General features: G+C 42.1%; 1 protein-coding gene across 9 annotated transcripts in view; it reads right to left on the minus strand.

The window, feature by feature from the left end:
• The window catches only part of PITPNM2 (phosphatidylinositol transfer protein membrane associated 2), a 441,487-nt gene that overhangs the window by 82,823 nt on the left and 341,425 nt on the right, over positions 1-17,239 (minus strand). For all 9 annotated transcript variants that reach the window (XM_077293187.1, XM_077293186.1, XM_077293190.1 and 6 more), the window contains one exon: positions 1,421-1,665. In XM_077293187.1, the coding sequence (XP_077149302.1) occupies positions 1,421-1,665 (245 nt within the window). The remainder of the gene's footprint in view (positions 1-1,420; positions 1,666-17,239) is intronic.

Below are 17,239 nucleotides of genomic sequence, written 5' to 3' on the forward strand. Positions count from 1 at the left end.
AGTATACCATTGCCAGTCAATAATAGTAACTGACAGTCAGGACATCAGATCTAATAGAACATACTTAAAGAGACTGTCCACTGCTTTATCATTAATGACCTATCATTGGGATATATCATCAATGTCTGATTGATTGGGGTCCGACACCCGGCACCCCCCACAGATCAGCTGTCTTCAGTGTTGGCGGCCGCTGGCCGGAAGTTCTCTATTGCTGAGCTGCTCCATCTTCTGATAGTGGCTGGGCCAGGTACTGTACATCTGACTACTATTGATTTGAATAGGAGACGATGTGCAGTACCCAGCCGCAGCCACTATCAGATGGCAGAACAGCTGATCGGTGGATATGTCGGCTGTCAGGCCCTGACCGATCATATAAAGTAGTGAACAACCTGTATACGACCAAGGCTATACATGAATAAAAACCATGTTGCCAATTTTACAAAAGTACAAAAAAAATTGCACCACAACCATTTTGCTTTTATACTATTTTCCGATTATTTGCAGCCATGGTTTGAGGTGTAAGCTACATAAAAATGTAAAATATTAAAGTGATTTCCCGGATATAGAAAACTCGTTTCCCCTTCTTCCGTGTGCGGTTTTTCTTTTTTAAATAAAAACAAACTGTGCTTCTCTCACTGTCCGCATGTCCCACACTGAGCCTCCTGCCACTGCGATCTGTGTCTGTTATTGTGTACAGACCAGGTAACACTTATCAGTGAGTTCAACAGCTCATGCCATTGACAGGCAGAGAAGCCAAGTTCAGTTATTGGCTACAATAATAGACCCTGGGAGCAGCGGACACTCAGTGCTGGACCACTGTAGGGTGAGAAAGGAACAGGTTTTTAAAAAAACAAAAACAAACTGCAGTTGGGCAAAAGTGGTTTCTGAAAAACTCCAGACATAATCTGTGTCATTAAAATAGTATCCATTCATGTGATGAATGTGAGTTCAGGGGCGGACATATCATTGGTGCAACGTGTGCAGTCGCAGGGACCCATAAGATAAGATGGCTCACTCCCACCTTCAAAGTAGCAAGCAGCTTCCATCATAGACAGAAGTATTGGACAGTAAAGGGCCTGTTACTGTTCTTGCATGGGGACCCTTTTCAGTCTCCGCCACTGTGTGAGGTTTATATTAATTTTTATTGGTATTCCTTTTTTTCCCAAGTGATCTGTAGGTTAAGCCATCACTTTATGATCGGTGGGGATGAAATCTCTCAGACTCACAAGAATCCTGACAATTAAGAGTCTGCAGCATCTGCCTTACCTTTTAACATGTATATACCGTATATATCACATTAGCTGAATATGACATCCATAGTTATACTTTTCATTCTCGCAACTTACATATTTTGGCTTTTTTCTGCTCATTTGTGCAAGTCGTGACAAAGTAGAAGATGGGGAGAAAGATAAAGACTCACTTGGATACCAGTGAAAATGCTTCTGAGCAGATGGCTGGGCAGGGAACAAGCCTGACTGCAATGTGTCCTAATGCCGCTGGGTAATGCACCCTCATTACGGTGTCAAACACAGACTTGATGGTATTGACGTCACCCTGCTTGGAATTCTGATCTCCACTGCCAGTATCCAGGATGTTACCTCCATGAAGTACCAGGATTAGCACATGGACTTTACATGGTTGCATGGATGCTTGTGCTGATTCATCCTATCGGAAACAAAAAGAATTATTATCTATTCTCTCATATATTTTATATTGTTTCCAGTCTGCCTATTGGGTACTAACAGTTAACTCATATACAACATTGGACATAGCATGCAATTCACAAGAAACCCAACTCAAATTACTATTGTAAAACATTAGTATAGCAATCACCAACCAAAAACAGCAAAGACTTCCAAATTCTATTCTAACATTTGGTTATTTGGTGGAACGTGCCCACGATCCGGAATAGCAGCAATTTGGATGCGGCTCACCTGCGCTGGGTCCAAAACACTGCGTTCCAGGTTACAAGCACAGTGGATGGGATTTATAGAAATCCCATGCCCACTATGCTTCTATTTGAGCTGCGTAAACTCAACCGCAATACGGGTTTACGTGCCGCAGTATGTCAATTATCTGCCAAGTAGATACTAATCCCCGCTGCGTAGTCTCACCCATAGCCATTCATTACATGCGGTAAATCTGCAAGGTTCAATGCACACATGTGGATTTACCTGTGTGATTAGAACGCAGCGTTTTGGATGCAGCGAAAATACACTGTGCCCAAAACACAGCTATATCCTCATCATGGGCACATAGCCTTGCCTTACCTGGGAAAAAGAATATCATGTAATAAGATCGAATAGATCATGTTAGGCATTTGTAAGTTATTACACACCAATACGTCCAACTATAAAAAGGATTGCTATCTAATAAAGTTGATGCTGTAAAAATAAAAAAAATATTAAAATAGTAAAAACTTCTAAAGCAACATTCATACAATACAGCTCTGTAACAACAAATGCCTTACATCAGTAGAGTATATTCTTAATTACACTTTATCGAAATATTTTCAGGAATTTATATTCTGATTAAACATTGTTGGTCCAATAACCTGGGATAAACAGCTTGGTTGAAGAAAATGTTGAAGCTAAATAAATCATCCTCAACTCGATACTTGTCTTTTGGGGACATTTTATTTTACACTATTCATGAAACCAGTGATACATGGAAAGACATGTCCCTACTCTCAGAGCCTATAACAATACTAACGCCAGGTTCCCAAGAAGTGGCCAAGCCGCAGGCAAAACAAGGTTGATTTGTAGAATTACTGCAATCAATGAAGTTACCAATTTTTTTGTTTTTAAGGTCGAATTCACACAGATTAGATTTTGTTTCAGGACTTTCTACAACTATCCCCTTCATTTGAATGGAATATGCAGAAAACACAACAAAATAATTCTATTCAAATGAATGGAAATAATTTTCAAATTCAGAAACTACTGAATGAAAATCTAACAACCACGTTTTTTGGGGGTCAATAATAATAATAATAATAATAATCTTTATTTATATAGCGCCAACATATTCCGCAGCGCTTTACAGTTTAACAGTTTCAAACACAACAATCATAGGTAACAATGTTAACAATACAGTAATATAGCAAAATAAGACGACCCTGCTCGTGAGAGCTTACAATCTACAATGAGGTGGGGGGATACAAAGTACAGGTGTGTATTTACAATGATGTATTTACAATGATGGTCCTGCCATCTTCAGGGAGTGGGGGGTGGATGGAAGTAGTGAATGGGCTACACACACACACAAACATAAAATGAGTTTGATTAGGGAACGTGATAGGCCGCTCTGAACAAATGTGTTTTGAGCGAGCGCCTAAAACTATGCAAGTTGTGGATGGTCCTAATATCTTGGGGTAGAGCATTCCAGAGGATTGGCGCAGCACGGGAGAAGTCTTGGAGTCGGGAGTGGGAGGTACGGATTAGTGCAGAGGTTAGTCGAAAGTCGTTTGCAGAGCGCAGTGGTCGGTTAGGCCGATAGACAGAAATGAGGGAGGAGATGTAAGGGGGTGCCGCACTGTGGAGAGCTTTGTGGGTGAGAACAAGTACTTTGAATTGTATCGTGTAATGAATGGGCAGCCAGTGTAACGACTGGCAAAGAGCGGACACGTCCGAGTAACGATTAGCCAGATGGACGACCCTGGCTGCCGCATTAAGGATAGACTGGAGAGGGGAAAGTCGCGTGAGGGGGAGGCCAATTAATAGAGCGTTACAGTAGTCCAGACGGGAGTGGATTAGGGCGACAGTGAGAGTTTTGTTGTCTCCATGGTGAGAAAAGGGCGGATTCTAGAGATGTTCTTTAGGTGTAAGCGGCACGAGCGGGCAAGAGATTGTATGTGGGAGGTGAAGGAGAGATCGGAGTCAAACATAACACCCAGACAGCGCGCCTGCTGCCGGGGTGTTATTATGGTGCCACCAACGGAGAGGGAAATGTCAGATTTAGAGAGGTTAGTAGAAGGCGGAAGCAGAAGAAGTTCAGTTTTGGAGAGGTTGAGTTTCAGATAGAGAGCGGACATGATGTCAGAGACTGCGGACAGACAGTCAGTGGCGTTCTGTAGTACAGTGGGGGTAAGGTCAGGGGATGACATGTATAGTTGTGTGTCATCAGCATAAAGATGGTACTGAAAGCCAAATCTGCTGATGGTCTGTCCAATTGGGGCCGTGTAGAGGGAGAAGAGAAGGGGGCCAAGGACTGAGCCCTGGGGTACCCCGACAGTGAGAGGAAGAGGAGATGAAGTGGAGCCGGAGAACAGAACACTGAAGGAGCTGTCAGAAAGGTAGGAGGAGAACCAGGAGGGAGCAGTGTCCTTAATGCCTAGTGACTGGAGCCTAGAGAGTAGGAGAGGGTGGTCAACAGTGTCGAAAGCTGCAGAGAGGTCGAGGAGAATGAGCAGAGAGTGGTCACCATTACATTTTGCTGTCAGAAGGTCATTGGTCACCTTGATGAGTGCAGTTTCTGTCGAATGTAGGGGGCGGGATCTGGACTGTGAAGGGTCTAGGAGGGAATGAGTGGAGAGGTAACGGGTCAATGTCATGTTCAATATTTGGTCAGTATTTTACATCACTATTTGTAAGCCAAATCCAAGAGTGGAAAAATGAGAGGAAAAGTATAATAGAAACACATCACCACTTTTGTATTTATCACCCACTTCTGGTTTTGATTTACAAATACTGATGTAAAAATACTTACGGTACTAAATACTGAAAGTGTGAACATAGCATAAACCTGCTGATGACCTGCAAATCTGAATAACAATTTGCAATATTCATATGTTGGAAATTTGGGATAAATCAACATGTCAGCATGGATTTAGCTGCATCATGTCCACAACCAGTACACCCAGCCTAAATTGCTCTCACTTTCTATTAACCGATTGCGCCAGCTGTCTTACAGAAGGTCAGCTCTGATTTTCTGCTGCTCAGAGATAAAGCAAGTCCAAACAGTTAAAAGTTTTCTGTGAACAGGCGTGATTCTGTGTTTATATGGGATGCAGCCTGTGATTTACAAAGGGAATGTGTTAAGCAACAGATAAGAAATTTATTGCCATGAAAAAACACATCTGCTGCTCAGAAGAAGAGTCAGACAGCACATATGAGGTTCTTGGTCAGAGGTTCTGCTAGTTATAGGGAGAGCTTTCAAAATCAAACTGTTCCTTACTAACTCTAAACATTTGTAATAATCCAATTACTTTTAATGATTCTGTTTTGTTTATTTTATTAGGTCACTAATTCATTTGTGAACTGTAATATGTATAAGGATCCGTCCACATGGAACTTACGGCACGTTCCATATTCCATTGTACAAATTTCCCTAAGGATTCTGCTGCAGAAAAGCAATAACTGTGTAATATTCCACATTTACTGTTTAATATTTACAGCATAAATTGATAACAGATGTACTGTAATAAGCTGCGTATTTCACATTCGTGTGAACAATCCTTGGACATCTCACCACCTAGTCTTCGCTGCAGCAAACTATTGCTACATGGGCTTGTTCTGACAACTGTATTTTTGGTCTGCGTGATGTCCATGGAAAAAACGGACGGTACTCGGACCAATGTAAGTCAATGGGGCAGTACAGATTTTTTTTTCACTGACTCACTCTGCATGTGAAAAACCCGCAGCATGCACTAGTTACTTACATAAATCGGATGAGACTCACCCATCCAAGTCTATGGGTGTGAAAAAATAAATAAAAATAAATCGGACGCCATATACTGTACATTTTAGCTAGAGATGAGCGAACCCAATTTTAAAAGTTCAGCAATCGTAACGGACAGAAGTTAGTTTCCAGCGCTAAACGCCGAACACAGACTTTTCCCAGAAGTCCGCTGCAATGTTTGGAGTTCCGGGGAAAGTCCGCGGGAGAAGAGAGACAGAGAGAGAGAGAGACTATAGATCAGGTACCAGAACCTGAACTTCCATGGGTCCTCTCATCCCTAATTATAGCATCCGATTTTTACGGATACATTGCAATTCTGTGACATAGGAAACTGGAAATTGTCTTATTAAGTGAGAAAAAAATTGTCTCTCTATTCTGGATGAAACTCTTACCAATCAGAGGGGATTTGCATGAAATTTTATTTTTTTTCCCCCAACTTCAATAAGGAAGGTTTACAGCATTCATGTCGTCCCATTATATGAGAATACTCAGACCAAGGTGTTAACTAATCAATGGGGGATAATATGCAATCTAAGTACTAAACAAACATACTGTGTAGCAATATTCACTGGTAACAGCTCCATGATGACCTACAAGTGGAAGGAAGAAACATTTTTCTATTTCATTTTATTCTACGCAGAGTAGAAACAAAGAGAAATCCGCCCCCCAAAATTTACACATTATATTGTAGTTATTAATATTTACACATGACACATTGATACGTCAATACATGTCCACCAGTAATTAACTTGTCAGCTGTAATTTACAAAATATATAAGTACTAGTAGCAATAATACTAGGTTGCAATGACATGGGACTGATCCAGGTCCTCCCACGTGACGTTTGCTTCATCATTCAATAGCGGGTCATATTTCTAGCCAATGTCTGCTATGTAGTCTGCCAGACAGGCTCTAGCTAGATGACTGCTGGAGACTTATCAAGAAAAAAAAAACCCTCAGGTTAAAAGACCAGACTGATGCGCTCATTTTTGCACATTTGAAAGATATATACAAGCGCATAAGAGCTATTAATCATAATCGGTTACTGGGAGAGAGGAACACTTTGAAACATAATGTATCGCTATTATATTGTCTGCAGTCTTACAATATGTAAGTTTATATACACAAAAATACAATAAAAATACAAACAAACATATATATATATATATATATATATATATATATATATATATATATAAACACATATATATATATATATATATATATATATATATATATATATATATATATATATATTATATATACACTGCATATGCAAAATTAAGATTTTAATCAATATCTCACTGAACATGAGAACAATTTCCAAAATGTTATCAAGACTGTGCGGAACATTTTTTAATCCATGATATGAAGGTAAGGTTATAATAAATATAACTTTCATTACAACATCTTCAGTTTAACTCAAATTAGTTAATGTAAAAATGAATATACCTTACATAAAAAACAAATACATTTTGTATGACCTCCACAATTTTTTAAGGACAGTACCAAGTCTTCTAGGCATGGAATGAACAAGTTATTATTATTATTATTATTTATTGTTATAGCGCCATTTATTCCATGGCGCTTTACATGTGAGGAGGGGTATACATAATAAAAACAAGTACAATAATCTTAAACAATACAAGTCATAACTGGTACAGGAGGAGAGAGGACCCTGCCCGCGAAGGCTCACAATCTACAAGGGATGGGTGAGAATACAGTAGGTGAGGATAGAGCTGGTCATGCAGCGGTTTGGTCGATCGGTGGTTACTGCAGGTTGTAGGCTTGTCGGAAGAGGTGGGTCTTCAGGTTCTTTTTGAAGATTTCGGTTGGTGACATATTGCAACATCTATCTTTTTCCATTCTTCTAAAATGATCTCCTGTACAGCCTGAATGCGGGATCGAGAGTGATGTCTCTTCAGAATTCTCCATAGGGGTTCGATTGGGTCAGAGATTGGATCAGGAGACATACTTGTCCTTGAATCCCTTTCACCCTGTTCTTCTTCAGAAATGCAACAGATGTGTGTTTTATATCATTGCCATGTTTTACTGCAGAATCATAGAATGTTAGAGTTGGAAGACTTCCATTGAAGGAGAACTCACCACCTCTTGTTGTGGCAGCCTGTTCCACTCATTGATCACCCTCACTGTCAAAACGTTTTTTCTAATATCTACTCTGTATCTTCTCCCTTTCAGTTTCTTTCCATTCCTTCTCATGTTTCCATATGCACATGAGAATAATGATGATCCCTCTACAAATGTGACAGCCCTTCATATATTTGTAAACAGCTATTAAGTCTCCTCTGAGCCTTCTTTTTTGCAAGCTAAACAATCCCAGATCCTTTAACCTTTCCTTGTAAGACATACTTTGCAGTTTGCTCACCATCCTGGTAGCTATTCTCTGAACTTGCTCTAGTTTTTCAATATCATTTTTAAATGTGATGCCCAGAACTGGACACAGTATTCCAGATGAGGTCTGACCAAGGAAAAGTAGAGGGGGTCAGGGGATAATTACTTCACGTGATCTTGACTCTATGCTTCTCTTAATACATCCTAGAACTGTGTTTGCCTTTTTTGCTGCTGCATCAATCACACTGTTGACTCATGTGCAGTCAACAGTGATCTATTAGTATACCCAAGTCTTTTTCACATGTGCTGTTGCTAAGTTCTATTCCTCCCATTCTATAGCTAGCTAGCATAATTTTACCAACACATTGCCCCCATGTCTGACACTGTAAAATGTAATATGTGCATTATACAATTCAGTGTATACTGTCCATTGTATTGATTTTTATTGATGTTATTGATTAAAACATGCATACCAAAATATGCAAATCAATGTTCAGCCAAGCAAGTCCAGGATTTAAGGTTTAGTCTAAAATATTCATTACAAGACTTCCCACCAAAACATGCTACATATACTAGTAACATATAATCTATACACACTAAGCATGTGCTATATCTATGGGATATCTTTTTTCACATTTGCATCAAGCAGTTATTTCCTTGACTTTGTTTAGTAAGTACTTTTTGCAAACAGAAAAAAATGTGGACTGATCTAGAGCAGCTACATTTTCTTGTACTTACTGAAGCCAAAGCTGGGGAACTTGTAATGACATTTGTAAGAGTGACAGCTGGAATGCTGGGAATGACTGGTGCAAGGAGAACAGCTGTGTGCCTCTGCACAGAAAAGCACAAACACAACTCAGTCCCCTGATTGGTTTGGAAACAAGAAATTGCAGATATAAAGAAAAACAGCAAAAAGAAAAAGAGCCAAGCTAAGCAGGATTACAGTAGAGCTCACAAGGTGTCACCTATCTGCCCACTTTAATATCCTTGCATGTCTAATAGGGTATATACTGTAGATGATAGCTTGAATATTCTCAGAAAACCTACATTGACAGTAGAATTCAGAGACTGTTCATTACTCAATAGAAAAAAGAAAAGGGGAGATAACAGACAGATACATGTGAAATATGCGGCTTCATGTGTGAGATCTGAATTACTCCTCAATGAAGTCACACTACTGGGACATCCATGATAGATGTCTCTCTGGCAGGGCCGGTGTTAGGGGCAGGCAGACCAGGCAGCTGCCTGGGGCCCCCACTCCCCCAGCTAGCGGCAAGTCACGCAGCCGCTATGGGGCCCCTGTGAGGCAGGGGGGCCCGCCTGCCGCCAGCGCCGACTCCCCTGCCGCAATGAACTATACCGGCGTCTGCCGATACAGTTGAATGCAATGATGGAGGAGAGAGCGTCACCTGACGCTCCCTCTCCCATCATTCCCCACTCTGCCTCTGTCACTGCGGGTGTGCGCACAGTCACCGTGTCCCAGGCAGTGCAGCGGCAGCCGCCGAGACAGGAGCAGAGAGCAGCACGGGCACGTGGAGAGGTGAGGAGCTTGTGTTTTTTTTTTAATTCATTACACTGTATCGAGGACTATGGGGAATACATTATACTATATGAAGAACTATGGGGTGCATTATACTATGGGAAGTGAATTGTACTACATGGCATTATACTATATGGAGCACTGTGAGGAGTGTATTATACTATATGGACGACTGAGGAGTATATTTTAATATATGGAGGACTATGAGGAGTGTATTATACTATATGGAGGACTATGGGAAGTGTATAATACTATATGGAGGACTATGAGGAGTGTATTATACTATATGGAGGACTATGTGGCACATTGTATTATATGGAGGACTATGGGGTGTGCATTTTGCAATATGGAGGACTGTGGTGCACATTATAATATATGGAGGAGTACGGGGTGTATTATACTAAACAAGCAAAATGCTGCATATTCATTGGGTGATTGGATTGTTTATGCTGGAATAAAAATCCTTGTTCTCAGCAGCACATCGCCGGTGTAAACTGTAGATGTGCTGCTGATAACATGATACTGTATGGTGATCTGTTAGTGATCGTTCTGTCCCCATCATTCTTTCTCAGACGGTGAAAAGAGGCCGGGAAACAAACGTCCAATGACTTCAGTATTGTCGATCACACTCATTTAGCGGCCTGAACTCAGGGAATGTAAATACAACCGAAATGCTTCTGTGTGATGTGCAATATGTTAGCATTTGGGGCCCCATTTAAACTTTGCCTAGGGCCCCACTTTGCCTAAAACCGGCCCTGCTCTCTGACTATATCAATATTGCTTATAAATAATCCCAAATTTAATATCAAGATATTAAATGTTACGTCAACATCCAATCGCTGAACTCAGTGGCTTTGAGCAGAACACTTTCCGCCTACGTGGAAAGAGCAGTTCAGCTCACCGATTGGCTGCTGTGCTGACAAGGTGACGTCATCCAATACCAGACAAGGGGAGATGGTGCAGAGACTCAGCATAGGAGTCAGAGACAGTGAGGAAAGTATGACTTGTTTTTTTTTTTGTTTTTTTTATAAAACACTGAGCCTGGGGACTCCTTTAATAGTTTTTTTTTAACCAGTTAAGAAAATGCAAAGTGAATGAACAAAAGAGAAAATTAAATCAATTGAATATTTGATGTGACAACTCTTTGTCTTCAAAACATCATACATCCTTGTAGGCACACTTCCACAAAGTCAAGGACTTTGGAGTATTAGGGCTTGTTTCCACTTGCGAGAAACACGTCCGTCTCTCGCATGTGGTAACCAAGCTCTGGCGCCGGCACTCCAGAGCGGAGCGTGTGGCCGCATAGGAACACATGGAGCTGCACAGCTCCGCTCCAAAGTGCCAGTGCCAGAGCTTGGTTTCCACATGCGAGACACGGACGTGTTTCTCGCAAGTGGAAACAAGCCCTTATAGTCAGTGAATGAGTAACCAATTATACCCAACTGGTGATAATGATCATCACTTTCATATGTCGGCTGAAACACAGTCATGAATTAAAACAGAAACCATGTGTAGGAGCTTTAAAACGGAGTGAGGGACAACCAAACTCAGCTACAAAAATGAGATTGTGGAAGACAATATCATGCCACAGGTCATACACAATAGAAAGACTGAGCACAACAACAAGACAAAAGATAGTTATGCTGCATCTTTGAAAAGTCAGATGAAAAACACATCATGCTTACTTTCCTTCAAAATCAGAAGATTTCCAGTAGTGCCATCAGATCAGAAAGTGGCAACAAAGTGGGACCCAACTACATTCATCCACTGCTAAAACCCTGACCACAAGCTCTCTTCATGAAAAAATTGTGACCAAAAATCGATACTTTCTAAATGAAAACAAGGTCAAGCAACACAACCAAGCACAAAAATTAGGAACTAGGGTGCACAAAAATGGCAGGTGTTCTGGACTGAGGAGTCAAACTTTTAAATATTTGGTTGTAACAATAGACAGTTTGTCTGCCGAAGTGCGGGGGAGTAGTACAATAATGAGTGTCTGCAGTTAACAGTGAAGCATGGTGGAGGTTCCTTGCAAGTTTGGGGCTGCATTTCAGCAAATGTTGTTGTGGATTTGGACAGGATTAATTGTGTCCTAGTTGCTGAAAAATACAGGTAGATACTTATCCATCACGCAATACCTTCAGGGATGCATCTGATTAGCTCCAAATGTATTCTGCAGATGGACAACGACCTCAAACATACAGCCAAGATCATTACAAACGATATTCAGAGCAAAGAACAATAGGAAGTCATATATATGATGATATGACCCCCTCATTGTCCTGATTTAAACATCTTTGCATCTGTCTAGTATTCCATAAAAAGACAGAAGGATCTGCACAAGACTACATTCACAGAAGTTCGGGGGTTGGTTCTCCAAGATGTTTGGTATAGCCTACCTGCTGAGAATTTATAGTGTTTTAAAGGCAAAGGGTGGACACCCCAAGTATCTGTTTAATTAAATATCTCTTTTGCTGAATTTTCTTAATTGATAAAAATAAACTACCGTATATACTCGAGTATAAGCCGAGAATTTCAGCCCATTTTTTTAGGCTGAAATTGCCCCTCTCGGCTTATAGTGGAGTCATTCCCAGGGGTCGGCAGGGGAGGGGGAGCGGCAGCTGTCTAATAATACTCACCTGCTCCTGGCACAGTCCCTGCTTCTCCGGGCGCTGACAGTTTCTTCCTGTATAGAGCGGTCACCTGGTACCGCTCATTACAGTTATGAATATGGATAAGATTCCACTCCCATAAGGGTGGAGCCACATATTCATTACTGTAATGAGCGGTACCATGTGACCGCTCAATGCAGGAAGAAGCGGTCAGCGCCCGGAGAACCAGGGATGTGCAGGGACCGCGCCGGGAGCAGGTGAGTATGACGGGGGGCGGGGGGCAGTGCGCAATATTCACCTGTCCCCCGTTCCACCATCGGCGCCGCTGTGTCTTCTATATCCTCTGCAGTGACGCTCAGGTCAGAGGGCGCGATGACGCGATTAGTGTGCGCTGCCCTCTGCCTGAACAGTCAGTGCAGAGGATGCGGAAGACAAAGCGGCGCCGACGGTGGAACGCGGACAGGTGAATACAGCAAGTGCGGAGGCCTGAGCGACGAGAGGTGAGTATGTCATTTTATTTATTTTTTATCGCAGCAACAGCATATGGGGCATAATAGTCTATGGAGCATCTTATAGGGCCATAATCAGCATTTGTGCAGCATTATATGGGGCAAATATCTGTATGGAGCATCTTATTGGGCCATGTGTAGCATTATATGGGGCAAATATCTCTATGGAGCATCTTATGGGGCCATAATCAGCATTTGTGCAGCATTATATGGGGCAAATATCTGTATGGAGCATCTTATGGGGCCATAATCAGCATTTGTGCAGCGTTATATGGGACAAATATTTCTATGGAGCATCTTATTGGGCCATGTGCAGCATTATATGGGGCAAATATCTCTATGGAGCATCTTATGGGGTCATAATCAGCATTTGTGCAGCATTATATGGGGCAAATATCTCTATGGAGCATTATATGGGGCCATAATCAGCATTTGTGGAGCATTATACAAGGCAAATGTGTCTATGGAGCATCTTATGGGGCCATAATCAGCATTTGTGCAGCATTATATGGGGCAAATAAGTCTATGGAGCATCTTATGGGGCCATAATCAGCATTTGTGCAGCATTATATGGAGCAAATATCTCTATGGAGCATCTTATGGGACCATAATCAGCATTTGTGCAGCATTATATGGGGCAAATGTCTGTATGGAGCATCTTATGGGGCCCATCATAAACTGTATGGAGCATTATATGGGGCGTATTTTGTATGGAGCATCTTATGGGGCCCATCATGAACTGTATGGAGCATTATATGGGGCTCCTGATTCAATATGGATATTCAAAAACACTTACCTACTGATGTCTCAATTAATTTTACTTTTATTGGTATCTATTTTTATTTTTGACATTTACCGGTAGCTGCTGCATTTTCCATCCTAGGCTTATACTCGAGTCATTACGTTTTCCCAGTTTTTTGTGGCAAAATTAGGGATCTCGGCTTATACTCGGGTCGGCTTATACTCGAGTATATACAGTATTTTATTTTTGAAATAATTCTTATATATACACACACAAAGTACTGTAATGTAATGTAAATGTTTTAGACAAGTGTGAAAAAATGCTGCAAAATACGAATGTTTTAAAAATTTGAAGTGTTAGTAGTTAATATTCATCAATTACCAAAATGCAAAGCGAATGAACAAAAGAGAAACCTAAAGCAAGTCAAGTATTGTGGTGACCACTAGAAATGGGGGAACCCGAACAGTAAAGTTCGGCATCCGTACCGAACACCTACTGTTCGGGCACGGACACTGAACACGAACTTCACCAGGAAGTCTGTGTTACTGTTTGAGTTCGGCTGCCTGAACACCGGGTGTCTGTCGTGTACGGCAGTGCGGCAAAAACTGCTTCTGATGGGCGGTGAAATCATCCCCGCCGGTCAGAGAGCCGCGGTTCCCACGCTGTCAAAAGACAGCGTGAGCTCTCAGCTTTGATCGGAGGTATAAAGCTTACCTCCGGTCACTGGAGTCAGCTGATGGGACTACTGATCCCATCATCCGACACCTACTGCCGCTAATAACAGTGAGAGCAGCCGCTCCTGCGCTGTAAATAAATAATTTAAAAAAATCGGCATGGGCTCTCCTGTATTTTTGCTAACCAGCCAGGCAAAACTCACAGCTTTGGGTCTGCAACCCTCAGCTGTCAGCTTCAGCAAGGCTAGTTATCAAGAGTAGAGGGGTCCCCACGCCATAATTTTTAATTAAATAAATAATTTTAAAAAACGCCGTGGGGTTCCCCCCCATTTTTGAATACCAACCAAGCTAAAGCTCACAGCTGTGGGCTGGTATGCTCAGGCTGGTAAGGGGCCATGGATATTGGCCTCCCCCAGACTAAAAATAGCAGCCCGCAGCGGCCCAGAAAAGGCGCATCTACCCAAGCCCTCAATCTCCTGTAAGGAAACTAAAATAAAAAAACCAACAATATACCATACCTATCTGTCGTTCTGTCCCACGCCGTAATCCATGTCTGGGGATAAACAGTTTTCAACCTGAATGGTGCCAAGATGTGAAAAACTCTCACGCCGCTAGCAGGGATCTCACGGAGGTCACCGCAGTTCAGCCCAGCTGGGAACGGAGCCTCAGTGACTGGACATAACCTCAATGACATCACCACCGGTCACTGAGGCTGCGCTCGCAGCAGTTCAGTCACAGTGGTTCCCAGCCTGGACGGTGGCATCTTGGCACCGTCCAGGTTGAAAACTGTTTATCCCCCTGACATGGATTATGGAGTGAGACAGAACGACAGACAGGTATGGTATATTGTTATTTTTTTATTTTAGTTTCGGTGGAATTAGGTGAGGTCGTAAGTATGGTTTAAAAAAGATTATTAAAAGAGTCTGTGTCTTTCTTTCTTTCAATTAAAGGACTTTATTCTTGCTGTGTCTTTATTTACCATATATCTATAGGATTAGTAATGAATAGGTGTCTTATAGACGCCTCTCCATTATGAAGCCGTGGGCTTGATATCACCTGACAATACAAAGGTGACATCAACCCCACAAAAATTAATCCCACTTGCCACCGCAACAGGGCAAGTGGGAAGAGCCGGGCAAAGCGCAAGAATCTGCGCATCTACTAGATGTGCCTTTTCTGGGCAGCTGTGGGCTGCTATTTTTAGACTGGGGGGGCAATATCCATGGCCCCTTACCAGCCTGAGAATACCAGCCCCCAGGTGTCTGCTTTAGCAAGGTTGGTTGTCAAAAATGGGGGGACCCCACAACGTTTTTTTAAATTATTTATTTAAATAATTTGAAAATACGGCATGGGGCCTCCTCTACTCTTGATAACTAGCCTTGCTGAAGCTGACAGCTGAGGGTTGCAGCCCCCAGAGGTTAGTTTTGCCTGGCTGGTTAACAAAAATACAGGGCAACCCACACCGGGGTTTTTTTTTAATTATTTATTTACAGCGCAGGAGTAGCTGATGAATACTCCCATCCATCGCTCCTGCTCTCGCTGTTATTAGCGGCAACAAGTGTTGGATGATGGGAGCAGTTGCCCCATCAGCTGACACCAGTGGCCGAAGGTAAACTTTATACCTCCGATCAAAGCTGAGCGCTTACACTGTTTTTTGACAGCATGGGAACTGTGGCTCTCTGACAGGCGGGGATGATTTCACCGACGATCAGAAGTGGTGTTTGCTGCGCTGTCTTGCACATTACAGCACAGCAAACACTGGATGTTCAGGCCCCCCATTCAAGGGAATGGGGTCCGAGTACTGCTCTGGTACCCGTACTTTTTGAAACTGTTCAGCCGAACCCGCCGGACCCCAACATTCAGGTGTCCGCCCATCTCTAGTGACCACCCTTTGCATTGAAAAGAGCATCAATTCTTCTAGGTATACGTGAATGTAGTTTTTGAAGGGATTCAACAGGGAGGTTGTACCAAATATCTCTGGAGAATCAGCCACAGATCTTCTGTGGAAGTATTCTTGCCCAAATCTTTCTGTCTCTTCACATGATCCTATATTGACTTGATCATGTTCAGAACAGGGCTTTGTGGGGGACATTTCTTCACTTCCAGGACTCCTTGTTCTTCTTTATGCTGAATATAGTTTTTAATGCCATTGACTGTATGTTTGGGGTAGTTGTCCTGCTTCAGAATAGTTTCGGAACCAATCAGACACCTCCCTATGGTGTTACATGATGAATAAGTATTTGAATGTACTTCTCACCGCTGAAGACAACATTAATCCAAACTGGATCCCAACTGTTTGATGAAATTTAGCCTCAACTTGCAAGGACCCTCCACCATTCGTCACTGTTGCCTGCAGACCAGTTGCATAGCTCACCAGGCGCGACCTCCACGCTTATCTATATAGGTATGTACACAGTTATAGCCCTGTGGGATATACATACAACATGGGCACTGCTGTGGAGGCTATCATACAGTGCTGGGACTACTGTGGGGACCATCATAGAGTGTGGGGACTACTGTGACGGTCATCATATAATGTAGTAGGCATTATATTGTTTATAGGGGAGCTATGGAGACAAAATTCTGTGAATAGGGGAGATATCCGGATATCATGCTGTGTATAGTGGAGCAGTGTGGATTTCATACTGTGTGGGCTTTGTGATCCATTGTACCTTGTATATGGTGAACTTTGGGCCCATCATACTGTATATAGGAGTGCATCATACTATGCAAAGGGGAACTATACATTGAGGAACTCTAGGGACATTATTACTGTACATTGGGGGCCTCAGGGGACATAACTGTATGTGTGGGGAACTGAGGGGATACTATTAATGTATCTGGTGGGGACTCAGGGGACACTATCTATACATGAGTGGGACTCAGCGGACATTATTAAATGATAAGTGGGCACTTAAGCATTATTGCTATATGTATTAATACTCAGGATACTCATCATATTTTGAGAAAGGAGCACACAAGGGGCATTATTACTCAGGGGGCAAAATACGGGCACTGTATTCTAGGGCACTTCAACAATGCAATAATATCTTATAGGGGCAATTTTACCATCTGAAGGGCACAAAGGTGGTCAAACATGTCTTTATTGTAAACTCTGCATACAATCCATAG

This window comes from Ranitomeya variabilis, chromosome 1 (assembly GCF_051348905.1).
Source record: "Ranitomeya variabilis isolate aRanVar5 chromosome 1, aRanVar5.hap1, whole genome shotgun sequence".
Lineage (NCBI taxonomy): Eukaryota > Metazoa > Chordata > Amphibia > Anura > Dendrobatidae > Ranitomeya > Ranitomeya variabilis.